General features: G+C 39.6%; 1 protein-coding gene across 7 annotated transcripts; it reads right to left on the bottom strand.

The window, feature by feature from the left end:
* Nucleotides 1–3,423: 3,423 nt before the first annotated feature.
* Nucleotides 3,424–21,293, bottom strand: SPART (spartin). Of its 7 annotated transcripts, none has more exons than XM_075139776.1 (9): nucleotides 21,189–21,292; nucleotides 14,848–15,680; nucleotides 13,544–13,741; nucleotides 12,409–12,513; nucleotides 10,537–10,666; nucleotides 9,548–9,742; nucleotides 8,392–8,550; nucleotides 8,223–8,313; nucleotides 3,424–5,056 (listed from the first exon to the last, which is right to left on the bottom strand). In XM_075139776.1, exons 2-9 carry the CDS (start codon nucleotides 15,676–15,678, stop codon nucleotides 4,870–4,872), a joined length of 1,896 nt encoding a protein of 631 aa, XP_074995877.1. In that variant the 5' UTR covers nucleotides 15,679–15,680; nucleotides 21,189–21,292; the 3' UTR covers nucleotides 3,424–4,869. The 7 variants fall into 7 exon arrangements, with proteins under 7 accessions (XP_074995877.1, XP_074995878.1, XP_074995880.1 ...); XM_075139777.1 differs by lacking the exon at nucleotides 21,189–21,292 and adding an exon at nucleotides 21,109–21,126; XM_075139779.1 differs by lacking the exon at nucleotides 21,189–21,292 and adding an exon at nucleotides 20,898–21,085.
* Between the last annotated feature and the right edge of the window lie 1,353 nt (nucleotides 21,294–22,646).

Raw genomic sequence — 22,646 nt, 5'->3', positions numbered from 1 at the left:
ACGCTACCTTTTTAAGATACGTATTGAAAACACATTCCATACCAAACCAATAACTTAAGTAATGACTTAGACCTAGTACTAACTAGTAACTAACTTAGTGTACTGAATCTTAACAGCAAGGGTGTTAACGAGTAACCATTCTTCTCGTTATCAGTTTTTGTGATGAAGAACTGTTTCAAGATTACCTTAACCAGCCTACTGAATAGTTGTCAGCCGGAGGGCTCTGGAATCACAAGGAAGTCTGAGAACAGAGAGCACAGGGTAACTGAGGGCTGTATCCCAGCCACAGTGTCCTCTCTCTGCCCCAGGAGACTTTTCTTTGATCTCCTCTCCAGGATACTTTCAGGTCCCAGCCTCAGCCCAGGAATTACTAGGTGTCCTAACTAGGTGAGCTCTCAGGAACTAGGTTACAGTTCTGCACGTAAGGATGAGACCAGACCACACTGGTTGGGTTGGCACAGGACAGCAGGTCTATCTGTATGCTTTGCCAGATGGTTTGGGAACTGGAGTGGGAGAAGAGCAGAAGTGTCTTGTGGACTGAGGTCTTGTGTGAGTGGGTAAAACTTCAAACCATCAATATTTTTAACAATCACAGCAGTAACATAGCGACACTTGTAACACATGAGAATTTTCCTCCATTTCTTTATTCTGAATAAATGGGTTAAAATTAGATATATGGATACCTATAAAGGTACTTCCATTGTTTTAAGGATTTTAATGTTATTTTTAGGATTAAAAGTTTTAGTAAGAAAAGTTAGGAAACTTGGTTACAACACAATGTGGTTTGAAAACAGAATTTTGTATGTAAATACATATCTTTAGATTATGTGAAGGCAATGAAGAGCTGGAGTTGCTTAAAAGCAAGGTAGACCAGTTGATGAAGACAAACATTTGGATTATGACATAAATTAATTTTTGCAAGGAAGTAGTTATTTCTGTAGCACCAGTAACTAGGATATAATGACTGGCTGCATGGGCAAGGGGAAGCTGGTGGATGTTGTATATTTTGACTTTACCAAGGACTTTGATATAGGCTCCCATAGCACCTTTATAGCCAAACTGGTGAATTACAGATGAACTGGGAAATAAGGTTGGTAGAAAATTGGCTGGGCCATCAGGCCTAAAGTGTGGTGATCAGCAGTATGACTGCTTGAGTCTGGGATCAATACCTGAGCCAATACCCTTAATTCTTTATTAACAACCTGGAGGACTGAGCACACTCTCAGCAAGTTTGCCGACGCTGATGAATTGAGGGGAGCAGTCACTATGCAGGAGGGCAGGGCTGCCATTACAAGCAGGGTGTACAGCCTGAAGAAACAGGGTGCTGAAAGGAACCTAATGAAATTCAACAAAAAGCAAATGCGAAGTCTGACATTTAGGATGGGAAAAGCCCATGCACCAGTACAGGCTGGGGGTGGTAACTAGAATGCAACTTCACATGAAAAGACACGGGGGTCCCTAGTGAACAAGCCGACCACAAGCCAGCAACGCACCTTCCACCCAAGGCGGCCAACAGCCTCCTGGGCTGCATTAGCAAGAGTGTAGGCAGGAGGTTGAGGGAGGTGATTCTTCCTCTCCGTTCAGCACTTGTGGGACCACACGCTGGACTGCTTAGCTTTGGGCTCCCAAACAAATCCTACAGGCTGCCAAGCTGATCAGGGGCTGGCACACATGGCCTATATTCAGCCTGGAGAAGAGACGGCGTAAGATCTAGTGCTGTCAACAGCTATGTAAGAGGAGGGTGTAGAGAAGCCAGAGAAGCCACACTCTTCTCCAGTGTGCACTATGGAAGGATAAGCAGCAATGCACCTAAGTGCTCATGAAAAATTTTGGCCCAGTATAAGGGAGAAATATTTACCTTTACCAGAGTCAAACCTGGCAAAGGTTGCCCAGAGAGGTTGTAAAAAGTCTCCATCCTTGGAGAAAAACATGAGCAGAATTGGCACAGAATACTCTGCTCCAACTGGACCTGTTTTGAGAAGGAGGGTGGACTACAGATCTCTGTAGTCTGGGACATCTGGAGGTCCCTTCCTACTTGCACTATTCTATGGTGATCTGAATAACTGAGCTGGTCAGTTACTTTTTTAAAGGTTTTTTTTTATTAAAACTTTTGGTAGTTTTACTGGAAGGTAGCTTTACCAATTCTTTTTAAAGAACTACAGATTCAGTTTGTCAGGGAATATTAAAAAATAGGCTACCCCAAAGTGTTTTTAAATCAGCATTAATAAACCAATCAACTCTTGGAATTTAGAGGAATTCATTCAAATGCAGGGTTTTAGACTTGAGGTAAGAACAGTGGTTTATACCTACGGAATGATGAAGATGCCAGAGATGGCAGTAGCTTAGAATGACTTAGAGGTCATTAAAAGTAATCTTCTCAAGACAAGATTTGAGACCAATATTGTAGCAGAAAAGACTTTGAATAAATTAATTTGGAAATAGCAATGCATTAGGAAATCAGGTAGCAGTTCACTCAGTAAGCAGCATTAGAAAGACTACTTCTAGGACACTGCCATACATCAGAAGACGTTCAGTGTTCAAATGAGAAACAAAACCAAGCTGGGAATAGAAAACAAGCCTAAGATATGAGGCTTAGGGAGCTTAGTGTGTTTGGGGTATAAAAGGGAGAGATAAGATAAGGCAATAAGTGTGGTAAGGCCGTTGGATACAGCAGAGGAACTGGGGAGAAGCGTATGTATTTGCTGCCCAGGTGGTGACAGTTGAAGCAGGTTAAGTTCAACAGCATAATACTTTCAGCAGTGAGAATTAACTAAACTTTGGAACAATGTAAAAGGGAAGATCATGGATGTATCACATTAAAAACTGTAAAATGGGGTAGGCACTATTAAAAAAATTAGCTTTAATCTACTTCGAGACAAATTTGAAAGACTGAGTACATATGAAGGGAACAACAGCAGGTTGAACAGGACAATGCTTGCCTGATACCGATGGCATTTAAATCTTTTTTCCTCAGTATGCTACATCTTGGTCTCTTGAAGACTGTAACACTTTGATCTTAACTGTTATTTTAAACAACTTGGTGTTCTGATGGTTTATAGATTAAACTAAAGAGCATGAGCTATATGCAAAACCAAAATGGGAGGGAGAAGGAAGATACAAATACATACATCCCTATTGTAAATGCAGCTCGTAAGAACAGAAATACTTTTGCTAGTGTGAAGTCTTTAGTAGCCTTAAACTGGTTATACTTGCTGGCAAGTGACAGACTGTAGTAACGGAAACTGGTGTAGTGTACTTTTGATGGACCTTTTTAGTTTGAAATACTTTAAGCTGTAATTGATGAGCTTATTTCTATCATAAACATAGACCAATACTGTTCTTTTATTACTTCAGAAGAAGTCCTAGTCTTTCCACTCACTGATCCGTACAGTAGCTTCACATCATAAAAAGGCCAAGCACAGATTAACCAATTTTAATTGAATCTTTATTTCCATAAATCAAAGTTAGGCTTCAAGTGGTTAGATCCTTTGTTTCACATTTCTCACCCTAAGTACACACCTACAGTAGCTACCACAAAATGTGCACCTATTACCATTCTAATAGACATTAGTTGTTACAGTATTTTTTCAATCTGATACAAATATCACTTGCTAACAACCATTTAGAGTTATTTTCACCATTTACATGAAATGGAGATAAATTGTAAATTGATAGTGTTCTGTTTACTGCAGGTCCAACCAATATTAGAATGTGTAGCAGCTTTAAAACTCAATAACGAACTGTTTAAGTAGCAGTGTAAAAGCATCTCAAGGGTTCTACGTATGGAGTTACTTCACACTGCACTAGGAACAGGATGAAAAGCCTACACAGTATTGTCTGTTCTATTCCACGCACATCTCTTCATTAAAAGGGCTTGTCTTTATGCCCTTTAAAGACAGACCTTGTGCAACTATGTATTTAATGGAATAAAGATGCTGACTGTTACAACTACTTGTTGAAGCAAATACATATTGTCTTCTATTAGGACACCATGATATATACTCTGAATCTTTCTGGATTGGCTGAGAAGTACAGAATGCATAGAAGTTCCTAGTGTCCTCTATAGAATGTTTTTACAGAAAAATACTTTAATTTATGCAAAAACATACTTATTCTCTCTACATAAAAACCTCAATTTCAAAGAATCTTTTTGTATTCCTAGTCAACTAGATAATACATTTTTCTAGAGTTGTAAATACCTTCTTTTAGAAGAAATCGTTGATATCTTTGGTTTGCTTATATGCTGGATGAAAAAAAATACTTTTAAAGGGAATAACTACCTAGTTACCTGAGGTTCATCTTTCATTTCTTCTAACATGAACTTTGGATAAGATTAGTTGTTTGATAGCTGGAAAGGGAAATTCTCTACAAAACAACGAAACACAAAGCTTATTTTAGTGCATATTAAATAAGACAAGGCTGTTTTAGTAAAACTAACACTTAAGGATAGTTAAAAAACAAAACTAGTAGTCCTATTTGTTCTGTATCACCACCTTCTTTACAAATATAAAGCATTACAAAAATAATCACAATAGTATTTCTATATTAATCTATTATTCCATATTATATTTTGAAAAAGTGCTTACAGAGGCAACTTAATATTAACTGCAAACTCATACCCTTGCTGTTGTCTAAAGCCCTGATCCAGTTGTTTAAAACCCTTGTTCAATACAGGACAAGGAATTAAGACAACTTTTGTTTTTCCTTCTACGAATGCCCTCCCTACTTTTACATTTTCGTGTCAAATTAAGTAACAGTTGCTTGAAAAGTATAGTGTGATTTGTGTTAAATAGCAGATTAGCAATGTAATTACTTCTAAATAGGAAGTTTCATCTCTAATGTAAGGCTTTGAGAAATATTTCATTGCTTTCATTTTTTACCCTTCTTCTCATTATCCAATACTTTATATTCATCTAACACAGCATGACCGGTTTCCTTTGCAGTTCTCTTTACAACAGCTTTGATACCAATATTGTCAATGTTAAACGCTGTCAAACCAACATTGATTGCAGAATTCATGGCGTTGTCCGTAGCATGGCCAGCATCATCTCCATACCTTAAGGAAGACAGATACGTATACTTAGTATTTTTCTCTTCACTAGAGAAGTGCAAAAATTTAAGCATTACCAAGAACAAATAAAAAGCACACAGCCTGAATGTCTAAAGAATAAAATTAGAAATTACCAAGCCATTTGAGTAAGGGCTGCTCCTCTATCAGACAGATTACTCTTTAAAGATACCAATATGCTTCCACCCTTTTTCCTCAAAAAACCTTCCAGTCCTTCTTCCTCCTTCTCCTCTAGTTTTGAAGAGAAGAGTAGAAGGCTTATCTATAGAACCACAAGAAGAGGGGAGGAGTTGTGTGCAATAACCCCCAAGTACTTTTTCACCTAAGTTCTTAGGTAAAATTCCTAATACCCTCTATTCCCCCATGTAAGTCCTCACGGCTAGACCCTTGCAGCTGCTAAACCTTCTCAGTCTGTACCATGGGTGGCAGCACTCAGGAGGAGGGAAGGCAAACACTGTCTTGCCTTTTCACCTGTTACAGAAAAAGGGACCGGAATCACCTCAGGCGTATTTTTTCTCAGTTGGTACCACCACTGCCAGAATAGTGTTTGGTTACTTGTAATTGTCCTCTATCACCTTTGCCTGTGTCTACATGGCATAGTATGATACCATGTCTGGTGTAACAGCAACACACTGGCACATTAATTCCAAGTCCCAAAAGTAGCCTCACTGAGGTAGTGCACCACTGTGCTCAAGCAAATTAACCCAGACAGTCTAACAGGTCTCCTGGGTACAGAGAATGGCTGACACAGCTATGCTCATATGCTGGAGATAGCAAGGTCCCTACAAAAAAATTTCATTGTGCAGTGAAAACTTATCTGAAGGAACCTGGAATCAATACAGTGGCAAAGAGGAGGGAGTGGGTGGGGAAGGAGAAGTCATACAAAACCCGAAAAGGCTCAACAAAGCTATCTTGAAGATATGATGAAAATTACCAAAAGATAAAACCTCTGGTCTCTCCACTGGGCTATGGGTCCAGCTTCTTTATGCTTTAGGGGGCAAGTCAGCAGTCTCATATTAATTACTCAAGTGTGAAGAAAGGCATACATCTATACCAGTAGAGAGAGCAAACTGAAGGAGGACAAAAGTATAGCGAGAGCAGTAACTCCAGCTGTTCTGGGCAGCCAGACATTTCCCCAGAGAGCACTGTAATCAGACAAACCAGGCCAAAGGGAAGTATTTCTGGCAACATCAGAATCCCAGCAGTTACCAGAATTACTTTCTCGCTGTACTTCTTATGACCAGAGATTCTTTGAGGACCTCAAAATAAGGCTAGAGAGAAGCACAGAATATCAAAGAATCCAAAAATCTATCACATTATCAGTGCAGCCATGGCATAATGGCTGGAACCAACAATGAAACTGAATAAAAAGAATTAGTGCTGTTTTGTTTTGAATTCTCTGATAGAGTAACAGTGTTGATTCACCAACACCTGATTTGCAGATCACAGAATTAATCTCACAGCAAAGTGCAGTATTTTTCAATTTGATTAGTTATTTTCACCTCAGAAACATCATAAGCAAGTTTTATATAACATCAGTAAAATAGGTAACCTCATTTAAAGTGAGACTGCATTTTATCCAATACAGTTAAACTAACAATTTGTTAATATTTGATAATTGATTTTTCAGTTTGCCTGTCTCAATTGCATCATTTGTAACTTTTTTTTTTTTTTTTTTAAGAAAAAAGTTGGACAGGTGTAGATACTGCAGTTATTTATATCATTGTAAATACCCACCAAGGTAGCAGCATGGTACTTTGGCAGCAATATAACTTCTGAAACTATGTTTTCCCCCAATTCTGATCAATATACACATATGACGAGCATCTCTCTATAATTCCATCCACAAAGGTATTGCAGCTAAGTTTTAGATGAGCTTTTTGTTGATTTACAGACACTGTGATGATGCTCCTTTAGCGTTGTTTCCATTAAGTGGAATTTAGCTCATTCACTGAAGTATTTTCAGTGGCAGAAATCTTTGTCACTGGAACAGAAGCCAGCTTCCAAAAGAGATATTATGTAGAACTTTAGTACATTCATATAGAAAGATTTTAAAGATCAAATATCAAATATTTTCAATTGTATTGTAATTAACTGCAACATTTAATTACTTATTGTTTTTCACTCTTAGTGGCTGTTGACTGCTGATCTCCATATTTCCTATTTTTATATCTAAAACAAAAACATTAATGTGAATTTACATGAAAAAAGTACCTACAATACCTCCTGACATTTCTACCGAAAACAAACATTAGCAATAAAGCATCACTGACTAGAACTTCACTATCTAGCCTCCTATTTGAAATGCATCACAACACAACCCTGAATCCCATTCCACTTAATACTGTATGCTGATGTTTACCTTGTTACCTTATGCTAGTAGCCTGTATGCACTTTCAGCAATCCTTTTTAACACCTATTTTGCTACATTTATCACCGATTCCATTTAACCTACATGCTTCTGCTTATTCTTCACTTTCTATTGCACTTCTTTTGAGGGGTGCATTTCATACGTTTTGCAGTTATTTCAATACCTTCCCTTATTCTCCACAGCATCTGCCAGTACATGTACTCAACTTTGTTCTTTCCATCATCTTAGTAGCATCATCTTCATCCCAAATGTTACTATCCTCTTCCCCCATTATCTTTTTCTAAGAACATCTGTATTTTGCAAGCTGAGGCTATCCTGTTATTGCTATTTATGCCTTAGATTTCCTTACACAATATTCTTTTTTGTACCTCCTCGCTTTAGTCAGATCTGCTGATAGTTGAAGTTCTTCCATTTTTCTTCAAATTTAGCCAAGTTTACATAAGGATCAGAGCTGAGAGGTTTAAAACAGTAACTTTTTTCATAATGACATTATACTGTAGAGCAAAGATATAAATCTGAACAGTATTTGTAACATAGCCTGAAGCTGTAATACTTCTAGAAGAGAACTAAAAAAATACTTTCCACAGTCATTTACTCATTTCATATTTTTACTTACAGGAGATGCTCATTACTGCGCACTTAACAGCTTATCATGTGCTGCATAATTAGAGCAAAGCAGGTATTTCAGTTAGCTTCCCTGCACTGTCATAAGCCTTTTTTGCCAGTATTCAAACACAATGACAATATGTTGTAGAAGATTAAACCAATAAAAACATAACTTACTTGTATTTGACAGTTTTTACAGTCTCAGTTGAAACACTTGTAGCAATGCACTTAGCTGCACTTTCTAAACCTTGCCACACTGTTGAAAACCCTGTAAAAATGAACAGCTTATTTGAGTTCATAGCTCAAAAAAGTACGCAATTTTAAAAGTATAAGGAATTTTTATTACCTTGAACTCCACTGGCTGCTACCACCAGAGCACCATCAAAAGTGGATTTGCCGTCTTTGTCTTTCTTAAGGGATTCCGGAACTAATTTGCTGCCATGCTTCTTCACGTGTGGAGCCAGCTCCTTTCCGACACAGCTTGCTATAGAACACACTCCCTCAACTACCATAAAACAATAGCATGCAGATTATTTAGTAAGAACATAGAACATCTTTCTTTACAAGTCCTTACTCCTAAGTAAAAGTAAGTTTCAATGAAGTGTTAAGTGTTGCTTCTATTTAAATATGCTTACTTGAAAGACAGACTTTAATCCACACTTAAGTACCCAACTGACAGAGAAGCAACCTTATTTTTCAGATTCTGCACAGCTCCAATTCCTAAGAAACAAGTAAGGTTGGTCTTACGGCTCAAAAGCACTTTAGAAGAAATACATACATGTCACATATGTCATGTCACATTTCAAGAAACTGTTTTCATTGCTTTGTTATCTCCAACTTGCAGATAGGGAACAAGCTGTGTTTCTTTTCTGACCTGTCTTCTGGAGATGTCTTTCTTACAATCATTCCAGCTCTTCAAAGTATTTTTATAACATCCAGCACAATTTGCTTTTAAACTTCTATGAGTCACTAGACACTAAATATAAACATTAATGGAAATGAACAACAGAATGAAGTTACTGAGAACTGCTAGGGTTACCAAGCACCTCTGAACACCAAGCCATTTCTATCTGGACGTTTATACATAGTCTAATAGACTTGTTTCAGGTATGCATATTTAAAACCATGCACACACACATTGTCTAGTGGTACAATATGTATGTTAGTAACCAGTGACAGTACAGCTTTTAGAATACATGCTTATCAACTTAAGAAGAAAGAGACAGAGTATTTTGTATTAAACGGTCTAAAACTTAGAAAAACATGCCAAACTTAAGACTGTACAGACTATTCTTTTAGGAAAGAAAAAGATGCCTCAAGGCCGTATAATAAATCCTAGTCCTAAGGCATGTCTCTCACAGGAGATAACTCAGCACCAACTACTGGATTTCATCAGGTCAGTCCCTCCTCTAGTTCATTGGCTAGAGAAATCAGCTCTCATTTTACAGAATATTTATTATTTAAGGCAAAAATATAATACAGTATGAGATGGAAATTTTTACCTAAGAATTGGCTGACTTTCACTGCTCCTCCAGTAGCCTGTTTTGCTACATGAAGCCCCTTCGCTACAGTTGGGTTGACTTCCAGAGGTTTTTCTTCTGGTTGAATGTGTTCTCGCAGTTTAGAAGCTCCTTTGTGGATAGCTTTACCGGTATATTCTGCTCCTTTTATTAGGCCCCAGCTTACCCAAGATGCACCTTCAAGGCAAAAATTGTGTTTCTTAGAACATAAAATTTTATAGACTTAGGATTCCTACATCTTTCCCTCCTCTGCCACTGCAACACTGACTTTAGAAACATTCCTGTTTACAGTCTGCAATTATACTCTTCCCTGAATGGGCCAGCATGAATTCCTGCAGAGATTTCTGCTCCTACACCACCCATGTTTTTTCAATTCACTTTATTTAGTTTAATACAGCCAGCCCTCATCCAAATGTCAGCTTAATACAGACACTCAGTTTTTTAATAGATACCCAAGCTCCAGCTGGGTCAGAAGTGATAGAACTGCACATCTCAATGCTATTAACATTCTGAAAATGTACAACCCAGCCCTCTAGCCCTCCTAGCAGATTCGTATTTATTACAATCAGCTGGTGATCATTAGTATATTCCAAAGGTTCCCAGAGGAAAACAAAAATGTTTATCTGCAGAAATCATAATAGATGCCTGCTTTAATATAATTGCTCATACAGGAGTAAAATTGTTCTATCACAGTACTTTGAGTCACAGGGGGTGATATCCTAATATACAGTCAAATGAGAAGCCTAACTCATTTGCAATGAGCAAGACTGTTGGCAATGGATTTAAATTTTGCACTGTTTTTATAGAGCCCACCAAAGTATCCTTTAGATGATTACAACTGAACTGGTGAATAACTGCTTCTGACCACTCAGCTTCTATCTGGAATGCACACATGCATTTAGGTAAAAATACTGTTTAAATGTTACTCACAGAGGTTTATATTCAACACAATCCTCTTATTACAACAGTACCTGACAAGATTCCGTGGGCAACTTTCTCACTCCATTCTGGCAACTCTTTCTGATTTTCTGCTCCTTCAGGTTGTGGTTGGATATGTACAGTCTGAGGCAAATTAATTGCATCACTAGAGGCTTCGGAAGGCTACCAAGTGAAAGTAAACACCTGAGAATCTGCTTTGCAACATGTCATCAGGATTTCTGTTTTACATATTTTAGATCATACAGATCCATTATCAGAAAACACTAATGCTGTGTATTCCTTGGGTAAGTATACAGAAATCCAATGGAAATTTGTGATTCAGTTACTTTTGCATAGAGATGCTATGCATTCAAAAAAAAGCTTATCAGACAGCTCAGCATTTCTGTACGCTTTCTTCATCCAGTTACAATGAAAAGATGTGCATGCCAACACAGCCATATGGTCAAGTAACCAAGTAGGGAAAAATTACACTACCAGTTAACTAGCAAAAAAGGTAAGAGACTTGTCTATCTATCATTTTTATCTTCTCAGAGGGACGTCAACTGTGTTGTTATTCAGTATGGGAATTGCAGTCCAGCTGCACTAAAAGAACGCAGCTGTCCTGGTTGTTTTGCTCATCCAAATTCAAAAATAAAGGAGATTATTCATTCTACATACTGTCAATGCTTTTGCAGACTGGCACAGCAAAGGAACACATCAAGCTGTGCATGATACTGCTCCCCATTTAAAGTTGGGTGGATAGGTTCGGTGTGATTTCATGTCAAACACTAGAGTTTCTGGAGTAGACGTTATTCATTCAAACATAGCAACCACCACAACAGTCTGGTTAGTGTTTCTAAGTAGTGTAACATCACTTCACACAGTTCACAGACAGTGTGTAGTTAAACTTTAATTAGAGAAAGCAAAAAAATTGTAGTAGAATCCTAACCAAACCCTAAATCTATTTTGAAGACTTTTCCAAAGTAAAAGTAAAAAAATAAACATTTCAATGATTGAAAACACTGCTAGTTAATGAGGGACAGTAAGGAAAAACCTTTTTGTTTAGTCTAGCAGAGTCTATATGAAAGCATTCATAGACGAAACCTATGAACAGAATAGAATACACAATACAGAATAATATTTGATATTGCATGGAATTTTTAGATTCCTCTGAAATACTTACTGGAAACAAAAATAGGGTATTGCACAAAGATGGCTGTTCCAGTAAAACAAAACAAAAACAACATTAACAGAAAAGAGTAGACTAAGTCTTGGAAAGTTGCTAGGTTAACAATGTATCACTGACTTGTACTATATCATCAATTACTGCTTGACAGCAGTGCAAAATCTCATGTTTACAAAATGTCTTTGGCATGTGACCAAAACACTTTGGGGGTTGGGGAGGAGAAATGACCTTAACACACAGCTATAACCAAACAAATTAAAAAAACAATAAAAAAATCCGAAGTATGCTCCAGATATAATTTAGTTACACCAGTTTGGGTCACTATGTAGAAAAACATTCAACGAGACTTCTAAGGACTTTGCTAAGAAGTGCAGAAATGGGTTCTCTAGTAAGACAGGTGACTCTACACTACAATTACATTACATATACTTGTTAATTAGATCCTCATGAGTACTATATAAAACAGATACATTAAATGGCCATCAGACTAGGCTTTGAAATATTTGTACTGCATCACAAAGTTTTTAAAAATCCAGAAATCTGCTACTGATTTGCAAAGTGTGGTAGCCTGCAGTAATTGAACCAGCTCTTAACAAACAAACAAAAAACCGAAATAAAAACCAACACAGGGCACAGCATACTGCTTTCAACCAACTCTGCAATCTCAGCAGTTCTAACATGTATTTCAGTGACAATTTTTTTTACTATAAAATTTTGGAATCACTGTCCTGGAATTTACCTGGACTTTGTGGCCAGACATCTGTTTAAATTTATCTTCAAAATGCGCTCTCTTAGTTGCTGGGAGCTCTGAAGATAACCCTACTCTCTCATGGGATCCTGGCACCTGTGGTATCGTATCAGGGAACATTGACAAAAACATGGAATTTTAGGACAACAAGGAACTAATGAGATATCCAATTTGAACTACTTCTACACAGGAAAGATTACAGAATTTTATCCAGTAAGTCCTGCACTGAAACATCACATAATTCTGTAGTACTTTTCCCTTTGAAGTAAAAATTAGTGACCTCCTGTGCAAGTGAAATTTCCTGCTGAACCCAACAGGATTTATAACATAACAGAACTGTGCCCACGTGACATGCTGCAAACTGGTCCTTCATCAGCACTGCATTCAAGTCTTGGTGATTCAACAAGATTCTATCTTTCATGAAAAGATATAATCTTGCTATGAGCTTTTAAATAGTTATTGATTACCACTCTTCCTGAAATGGTGCTCCAGTGCTCTTACAGTAATATATTTCACCTTCTTTCCAGTCACTGTATCTTATTGCACCTTGGTTAAAACTATGGGGTTTTTTTCTATTTTCTCTATCTGTTAATATCTTACTGCAATAAGGCACCAGATTTATCTATTTTAAGATCCCATTTGAAGGCAGATTTTTGAGGTACACACTATTTTCACAGGTCTTCTCTGAAGGGTCTTAATATTTTTGAACTGTAAATACATTTGGGCACAATATTCTAAGAATTCCAAATTTCCACAAATATTCCAAGTATCGTCAAAACTACACAGAGAGTGTGTGCACACACAAAGGAAAATATGTGCTTTCTCCTGAACAGAAAATTTCATTTTGGGTCCTATGTTCTCTTCTGCAAACATAGAGAAAATGTACAAAATGGTCTCCAATTCCTCTCTGTGCTTTCAATTTAGTATTTTAAAATGTCTGTCCTCCCATCTCACAGAGCCTACAGTTTCATTACTAGGCTGCTTAATCTTGGCTACCTTATCTATTTCTCACTGGTGAGTTTACCAAGCAAGACACAGAACTTTGCAGTTTTACCAACTAAATGTAAATGGGAGAATGTATTGATCATTTCTTTATTGGCTTAAAAAAGGCAGCCCAGGAATTTACCTGGATTCGAAGGTCAGACATCTGTTTTAAGAGATCCTCAAAGAGCTCTCTGTCAGCTGCTGGAAGTTCTGAAGACAGCACTACTCCCACGTAGGACCCTGGTATCTGGGACATTGTGTCAGGGAACATGTAGACTCCAGTATTACAGCACAGAACAGGAGACTGGTTACACATTAGAGGATACAACCAGTCACAAACCTAGAAAAGATAAGTACATAAAGGAATTAAAATAACCTTTTAAAAAGAAAGGCAGGCAGGATGTACTGATAAGCACCACAAGCTTGATTTTCCACAAGTTTAGCAAGAAAAATAAAAAAGCCTTATGCCATCTTGGGAAAAAAAAAAAAAGAAAAAAAAACCAAAACAAAACCCCCACATGACCGTGGAAATATCATTCTTGATTAGTTCTGACAGCCTATTACAGAGAAAATACTAATTTTCACAGGACTATAGTTCAGGCTGGTAGCCTCTTAACTGAGGTCTAGTCTTAAGGCCCAAGTATAGAAGCAGATGAAAAGCACTGCCAAACGAGTCAGAATTCACAGCGCCTGTAACTTCCTGTAGATCTCAGGACAGGTTTATATGAGAGGATAAAGAGAACGTATGGCTGTCGCTGGCCAACTGTTGAAGACTGCTAACACAGGTGGAGGTGAACCAGCAGACCCAAGACCAGGAAGCAGTTTTTGTTTGTTCCTCCAAGTTTTCCCTTCGCTGATGAGACTTCCAACAGCCAATCTTAGCAGCAACAAGGAGATCCAAAGTCAGAAACCAGACCAGAAACACAAGGTACGTTACAGAACATACCCACATGAAGCAAGCATGGACTGAAAAAATCCAAATAATGCATCTTTTTTATTTTTAGTTCAGAGTTTGGATTAACATGGGCCCTCAAATTCCAAATTATCAGTTGTCCAACTGCAATACCTTATCACTAGTTGAGACTGAAGTGGGTAGCACACAACCCCGTTTTACGCTGACATGTTCCAATAGGTGAATCAACAGGTCTTCTCTATGTGAGGAAAGGGAAGTTAATTTTATGAAATGAAAAGACATGTTAAGTCCACTCCTTTAGAAAACGGAATTCACCAGCACTCAACAACCTTGGGAAGACACAGAGGTGATTTTCGCAGAAAAAATCATAAAAGTATATATTTGCAGAAAACCATTTTTCCAACAGCTATAACATCCTTCATATTATCACACAGATTTAAGCTCAGAAGAGCAAGAACTTAAGAAGATTGCCTTTTAAAGTTTTATAACAGTTCTTGAAATCTAGTTAAAGGAGAAAATCATTTTCCTCTTACCTGAAGAAATGCAGGTGGACGACTCTGGGCCATCTCACCATCTGTATCCAAGAACTTCACAATGCGTAGATATCCAGGATATGAAGGAGCACTAACCTGCCCATCAGGAGTCACAAAGAATATCTGTACTCCTTGGGGAATCAAGATCAGCTCATCTGCATCCACTCCCAGGTTTTCAAGGGGAGGTGGCTGAGTACACTTACTGTAGTAGTCCTCACCTACAGAAGAAAACTCCCCAGAGTCTGTGCCGTAAGACACGGTAAAATGGCCATTGGTAGCTTGGGGAGTATAGGCAGGAGGCGCTTCATTTGGCAGACAAAGAGGTTTTGCAGATGATGGACTCATAGCTGGAATTTGCCCCTGGCTCACAGTTGCAACACTTCCATCAGCTGCAGGTGGCTGACTTGGTACAAACAGAGAATTAGGGGCTGGCGGTCTTTCTGGCTTTTCTCTGGAAGGAATGGATGGGTACAACTTGGGCACCCCAGCAGGGGCATCCATCGCAGCTGGACTTGCTCGTACAGGTGGGGTGTTTTGTTCTAGAATGCCGAGTCGAGCGTGAACGTTTCGGAGGGTCTCCCTCATCTTCTGTTGCATTTGCCTGGCAGACTCCCACTGGGACCCTACACATGCAGGACCACGCGATGGAATGCTAATTCCTCGTAGCAAGTGGTCAAGTCCTTGCTTATAATAATTTCTTGCCTCTTCCTTCTGACCCAGTTCATCTGTATTCAGTCCTTTATTGATAAAAATAAAGGCTTTCCTGTACTCTTCATTAATAGCTTTAATATTTGCATCTTCTTGCATAACTGGATCCTGTAGTTGTTCCATTACTGTAAATTGGAATAGATTAGTAGGACTATTCACAGATGAAGCCGAACAAAGTTTAGCTTAGAATAAAATGTCTTCTAATTGGTTTCTAACAATGACTATACTCAATGTACTAGCAGAAAGCTATCTAGTTGCTTGGTACAGTGTCTGGTATGTTATGGTTATCTCCTATTAACCTTCAGATTTAGAACACATGATTCCAAGACAGCAAGGAATTTAACTCTGTAACCATCACATCTAGTTACATCACAGACAGGTACTTCTTAGAAGTTAAGCATCAGAAGAATATGGATACGCCTCATATTAAACTTTCCAGCTTAAAAAGTATTAAGATCAGTAGCAAATGGTGGAGTAAAAAAGAAAATTAAAAATCTAACTTTACTTTTGATAATATTTTTTAAAAAATCTCTGGGGTATTAAAAAATTCAGCTAACATTTTGTCTATTTAAATAAAGGCTGAACTTACAAACTCAGTACATTTTTATTTAAATGATTTAAGGGAAAGCACTCAACAGATTGAACAAATCTTGATAGAATCAACAGACTTAAACACATCTTAACAGACTTCAAGATAGACACAGAACTGGGAAGAAATACTTCAAATGGTTAAAGCTATGCCTTACAAAATGAAAACAGGGAATTACTTAATTCCTTTACAGTGTTTATAAAGTGAGAAAGACGATTGGCGTTTTCCCTTCCTTGGTCCCCAAGTGACAAATACCAGTACGCACAAAAGATTGCAGGTTCTTTTTCTATTTTGGAATGTATGCCTTGAACAGCCTCATATATATTTCAACAACTGAAGAGCAGAAAAAAATCCAATAGGTCTATTTGAATTTTAAAATGCATAAACCCCACTGTTTTAACTGAATGCAGGTTTTCAGTCTCAGCCAAATGCAGCAAATACAAATCATTCTTGGACTAAGATAGTGTTTACAACACACAACGTAAAAAAATTCCAGTGAGGTTTTTTGCTGACAGTGTTGAGAGGCATTGTCAATTCAGAAAAATCAGAGTAATGATCACGGACAACAAAAACGGGATACTATTTAAAAATGAAAAGGCATGCATTTTTCAGAAAAACAATGATTCTGTGCTGTAAGCTGGATGGAAGAAGGAGAAAAATCGAGAGATCTGTCAATCTAATGATAGCAAGCTACAGAAAACATGGGGGTAAGTAAAATCCAAAGAGTGAAAAGAAAAATACTTCCATTACACATACAGAAGCATTAACGCCACTGTACAAAGCACTGGTGAGACCTCACACAACGCTGAGCCACATTCAAGAAAGCTGTACCAGAACAGGAAGAGGCATGCAGAAGGCTACTGAAATTTTCTGGTGAATCAATTACTTTTCTTTTCCCTAGACAGAGGTAAGTTTGGCTTACTAAGCCAATTAACCAAAGGCTAAGAGATTGGATTAGTCTCTATAAATTAACTGGATGAAAAGAAGAAAGTAAATCAGGAAAGAAGAAAAGAACAACCGAAATCCAAACTTTTATTAAAATCCTGAAATAGTACCTACATTTAAGTTTATTTAATGTCTATTCTTGTTTTAGTCTAACTACCAATAAAGTAAAAAAAAAAAACCACACATATAATCTGGAAAATATCCTTCCTCTACTCCAACAAAAAAAGAGAAACTTAAGAAGCGCTGGTCATGAAAAGATTTTAAAGAGGCAAAGATGGAATGCTGTGCTCTACTCCTAGATCTTTTATTATCAAAATGCAGACAGCACTTATGTGACTGATGCATCTGCAGTCACATGACAGAAGTGCCATGTAATCTGGAACACATCTGTATTTTTACGATGCGACAGAATCCAATTTCATGCAAAAGACGAGATGCATGATTTCAGTCCAATGATAGACACATATCTAGGAACATGACAGGAATGGCTTGAGAAGGCAGCCCACATGGAGTGGATCACCAATAACTCAACCCATCAGGCTCGCTGCCCATTCCCCATCACGTAGCAGAAAAATGAATCTTGGGCTGGAGGAGATTTTTCTGGTTGATTGCAGTCACCTGCTGCCAATAGGCTTAACATCTTTAAGTTGAAGAACAACACTGGCATAAGAATAAGTGTATATTTAATAATCACCACGGATGCCAAGTTTAGAAGTTATAAGCATGCTTCTGACCAGCACAACAGCAAGCAATTATAATGAAAGTAATTGGAAAGAACTCCAACAAGTTTGCAAATATAGCTGGATCCTTACATGAAAGACTACACTTAACTGTCTCATATATTTATGGTCGAGACATTAACCATTTAAGATATTCATAGTCGAATCACTTGCTAGCAAAAAACCCTAGGGACTCCCAAACCACATCATCTTGTGTCAACACTTGTATTTACTAATGAAAAATCCATTTTTCCTTGTAAGAGGAGTATAAAGGTAAAAAACAATTTCACAGTAAAAAACTCTGATTTAAAAATTATTGTAGGTTTCCGAAACACAGGAAATGTTCAGAAGACTGAGAAAGAGAGACAGAGTTTAACCTAACACCACAGTTTACTTCTTTATGAGCAAAATCTAGTGTTTTGACATTTTTAGTGCCTGTGAATCCAACTCTGAAACAAGTCCCTTCTTGGGGTTTTAAGTAAACAATTCATTTGTGTGAACACAATTGCAGTACCCTAGTCTATTTGGCCCCATGTTTTTTGATTTGTTTTTGCTGGGGGGGGCTAAAGCAAAGATACTTTACAAATATTAAATAATTCTTTTGCTAGTGATTGTTAGTATATAACAAGAAGAGACATCAGGTAAAATCCTCAAGTCATAGCTACATTTCAACTTAATAGTGAATTAATTTACTATTTACTGCACGCTCGTCATACTGTCAACACCACTGTTCTTGCTAAAGCTCAGTCTTTATTAACACTAAAAAAGGTCTGTAAGAAAACAGAGATGTCAGCACAATCAGTGTATACACGGCACTAGTGCATGGCCGTGCGTGGCGGAGACAGAAAAGCTGGCTCAGCAATTCAGAAGAGTGGGAGTGTTACAACTCATCTCTGATTGTTTGAAACATCCCAAGTTGCAGTGTATGTACAGTATAGTCACCTCCAAATTATGCATTTGGGTGGCAAAGCACTTGGAAATGGAAGAAGGAATTCACAGCAGATTTTAAGTTTAACACAAGATAACCAAAAGTCAGCCTAAAGAGCTGAATTTAATTTATTCTTATTAATTCATTAAAATTAATATAAAATAATGGATGGTATAAAGTAAATAAGCCAACTGGATTGCTCCCTCACAACACAAGAAGAAATATTCTCTGACACAGAACATTTAAGTAGCAATCTGATCATATGCAAGGAAGATCCTCGGTCATTATTATATTCAGTGTATGATCTTAATATAGTATTTAAGTGTCCTGCATGTATTAATATTTATCTGTAATACATTTCTGTACAATGCAAAGTCTTATTTCCTCTGTTTTAAGGTTGGAATGAATGGCAAAGTGTATATTACTAAATATGAGAGTGCCGCAAACCAACCTTTGGTCCAACGGCTGGTACAGATTGGCCCAGATCTTTACTACTTAGTAGTAAATAAGATTTAGAAGAACTTGTTTTGGAGAAAGCCGGTCCAAAACAGAGCTAAGAAAAGAGCTAACAGGCACTGTAGATAATCACAGATCAATCCAGTGCTTGAGCTCATTCCTTGGCCCTTTTTCATTTAATCAGTACAGATATACCTCTGTGGTTTTAAGTGACTCGACCAAGGAAGGCTACAGTGCAACAGGGAAACCTGAGTTCAATTTGATATTGTAAGCTAACATCTCAACTATGTGGCTGACCATCCTTCCTCTGAAGCAGCAAATCCCACTTCATTAAAAAATAATGTATATTAAAAAAATGCAACTCAATGGTGGATCTTACTGCCAGAAGGTAAACATGAAGCCTAAAGCTTATTAAGAGGATTAAATATCCTGACTGACAGAGTTAGGACACTCTTTCCAACTCACTGTTTTTGAAACCTGGGGGATGTAGGCGTGGAAAAAGCAAAACCAAAGCAAACCCCTCAATCCAACAGTTCTTCCTACATGTCAACTGTTTTTCTATCAGCCACTGATTTGAAAGATTAAGAGGATGAAGGAGAACTACCATGCAGACAAAATTAAGCCTTATTTCTGTAGGGAAAGAGCAATTAAAAAAGTATTAGCAACTTTCAAGAATTTAGAGAACAAATTGAATTAAAACAAATGTTATAAAGGATTTAAACTAATACAAGCCAAGTACTAGCTGATAATTTTACATTTTTTTGCTTTTAGTTTATTTAAATTAGTTTGTTTAAAGTAGCCCTTAAATTTTTCATTAAGTGGTGGCCTACTGCTAACTTTTAAGCACCTAAGGCTAGATAATATCAAAGACCAAACAACAGAGGAAGTCAGTGATCTGATCTAACATGGTAATTGTTACTCTCTTAAAATTACTGAAGACTTCAGTAAACTCCCACCTTCTGACAGTTCAACCTATACCATCTTCTCAGGCTGGTACCCCAGCACCTACACTCTCCCAGCCAGCATGTCTTATTTTCCTCCTCTCGGTACTACTGCTGTCTCAAGCCTTTTTTTGTCCGAATAAATGGACTTCCCTTCCTGACTCCTTGGTCTGTATTTCCACCACATGCTCTCAATGCAGAGCTTTCAGGCTTTGAGTGCGTACTCGGCACTTCTCTAAAAACGAAAGTGAAAAACCAGTAGGGCAGATAACTCCCTTCATCATGCAGCTGTGCTGTCCAGCACTTACATTTTTCACGGCACTGAAGTACAAAGAAGTCGTCACTATCTACCATTCTGTGGCCAAAGATTCTAACAGCATCATGGAAAATTTAGGGTTACATAAGATAGCTATTTAATACTTTTTCATTAGCAGTGTGCCTGCCAATTTCCGACCACTGCCAACAAACAACTCAAGCCCAAACTGTCTGACATGAATCTTTTACAAAAGACAAAATAGAAGGAGCAGTTTCCCCACAGTATTTTGACAAATAACCTCTCAGATCCATAAGGGGACACTCAAAAAACGATTATCGTGGCTACTTTAAGCTGGCCTAGTCACACCCCCCTCCATCCCTCCCCGCGGCTCCCCCGGCATCAGAGCTCGCACCTCCGCCCCCACCAGCCCTGACCACCGCTCGCCCTGCGGGCTCCCTGGTCCCTCCCAGTCAGCCTGGCCGCGCCGCGGAGACGCGGGGCTCCGCACCTGCCGGCCGGCCTCAGCCTGCTCTGGAGCGAGAGGATACGAGCCACCCGGCCGCCTCTCACCACCCGCCAGGCCCGGCTCCCGGCTCCCCGCCGCTCACGCAGCTGCCCCCACCCCACGCTGGCCGGAGCACCGCCTTCGCTTCGGGACGCCGACCGCCACTGCCCGGGGGCAGCTGTGGTGCCCGCCCCGGGCGAACAATCCGCCTCACCGCCGGGAAGAGCCGCGCTTCCCGGCTCCGCACGGAGCCCCCTCCGGCCCGGGAAGACCCGACCCCGCGGCTGCGCTCACCGAGCCGGGCCCCGCTCGCCGAGCCGAGCCCCGCCGCGCCCCGGCCCGCCTGCGCCACAGCCTCCCGGGTCAGGCGGCAGCGGGCGGAGCCGCCGGCACGCCACTGTGACGTCACGGAGCGCCCGTTGCGGGGTGCGCGCGGGAGCGGGGCGGTGCTGAGGGAGCGCCGCTCTGCTGGGGTCCGGTGGGGGCTTTTCGGCGGGGAGGGGGGGGACGGCGCCCGCGGCGGAGCGAGAGCGGGCCTCGGCAGCCGCGTCTGCGGGCCTGGGGGCGGGAGGCGTGAGGAGAAACCGTGCCGCAGGGTCTCGCTGGGCCGCTCTGCGTAGTTGTAACGGCTCGATTCGCTCAGTAACAACTGTGTAGTTAATAAAAGGTGTTTCGTAAGTATTGGTTGTGATCCCGGCTTGATCTCCTGCCAGGAAAAAGGAGGACGCGCTCTGCTGCCGCTCCCCCACCCGGGGAGCAGCGTCGGCTGCGGCACCGGGCCCCGCCGGCCTGTCAGGAGCGGCCCGGGAGCGGGCGACGGTGGCACTGGCAACAGCCGGGAAGCGAAAGCAGGCTTCACCGCTGGCACTGGCGAAAACGCCAGGGTGCCTTGCTCGAACCAGAGCTCCTAGTCAGGGAATGGAAATCAATACTCAAAAATGGAAAAATAAAGCCTAAAAGCTATCATTCTGAAGCTGAAAAGTCTCCCCTTCCGTGTCACGTGTTTCAAATTTCAGTTTGGCTGCTACTTAGTTGTGACAAAATGACCGACTCCTCGCCTCTTGCAGAGGTGGCTGGCTGGCGGTGAGGCTCATTCCCAAACCTGGGAGGGGGGAGCTGGCTGCCTCCCCGAGCGCGGGCTTCTCAGCTGTGGGAGGGAGGAGATGCATCTGTGCACCGGTGGTGTGAAAAAACGAAAGAAAAATGGTCTCGCTAAATTTCTAGCACTTGCCTTAGAACATGAACACTCATGTTCTCAGTGAAACTTCAACTTCTCAGTGAAACAGCTGTTAAGAGTTTCTGAATATAATCTGGCAGTATATTATTTATTTACCATTTCCATAATCAATGCTAAGAATCTTCTGCAGCCTGACTTTCACATAGAAAATGTCTAACTGTGTAAAATCTAGCAAAGGTGCATTCCATGGTGCACGACTCTTAAGCTTGCTCTTACAGAACTTGCTGAGTGCCAGCCCTTTTGGGGCTAATTAACTTGCTTTCTCAGGTACTGTCATGTGCATGCTGATCATGAATCAACCTTTAACACACTCAGGACCGCAGACCATAGGAAACACATTGTGTTTTAGGTAGTGGCAGCCCTGTCCAGCGCAGTCCTGGAAGATGGGTTTGCCACTTAGCTTCATCTAGCTCTAAAGTACCTCTGGAAATTTGTCACACATTGTAGTTTCTAGCATAACACTTATCTAGGAATTCTGTGTTCCCCACTTCTCGCTTGCCCACTCTTCACTCCTT

The sequence above is a fragment of the Calonectris borealis genome, chromosome 1 (assembly GCF_964195595.1).
Source record: "Calonectris borealis chromosome 1, bCalBor7.hap1.2, whole genome shotgun sequence".
NCBI lineage: Eukaryota > Metazoa > Chordata > Aves > Procellariiformes > Procellariidae > Calonectris > Calonectris borealis.
This window is presented reverse-complemented; position numbering and strand designations above follow the sequence as displayed.

Excerpts from the sequence above, each read along its gene's own strand:
- SPART (XM_075139776.1), bottom strand. The coding sequence starts at position 15,678 with ATGGAACAACTACAGGATCCAGTTATGCAAGAAGATGCAAATATTAAA. Across the intron at positions 13,742-14,847 it reads GTCCACCTGCATTTCTTCAG|GTTTGTGACTGGTTGTATCC; the intron begins GTAAGAGGAAAA and ends TATCTTTTCTAG. Across the intron at positions 12,514-13,543 it reads TGTCTGACCTTCGAATCCAG|GTGCCAGGATCCCATGAGAG; the intron begins GTAAATTCCTGG and ends ACGATACCACAG.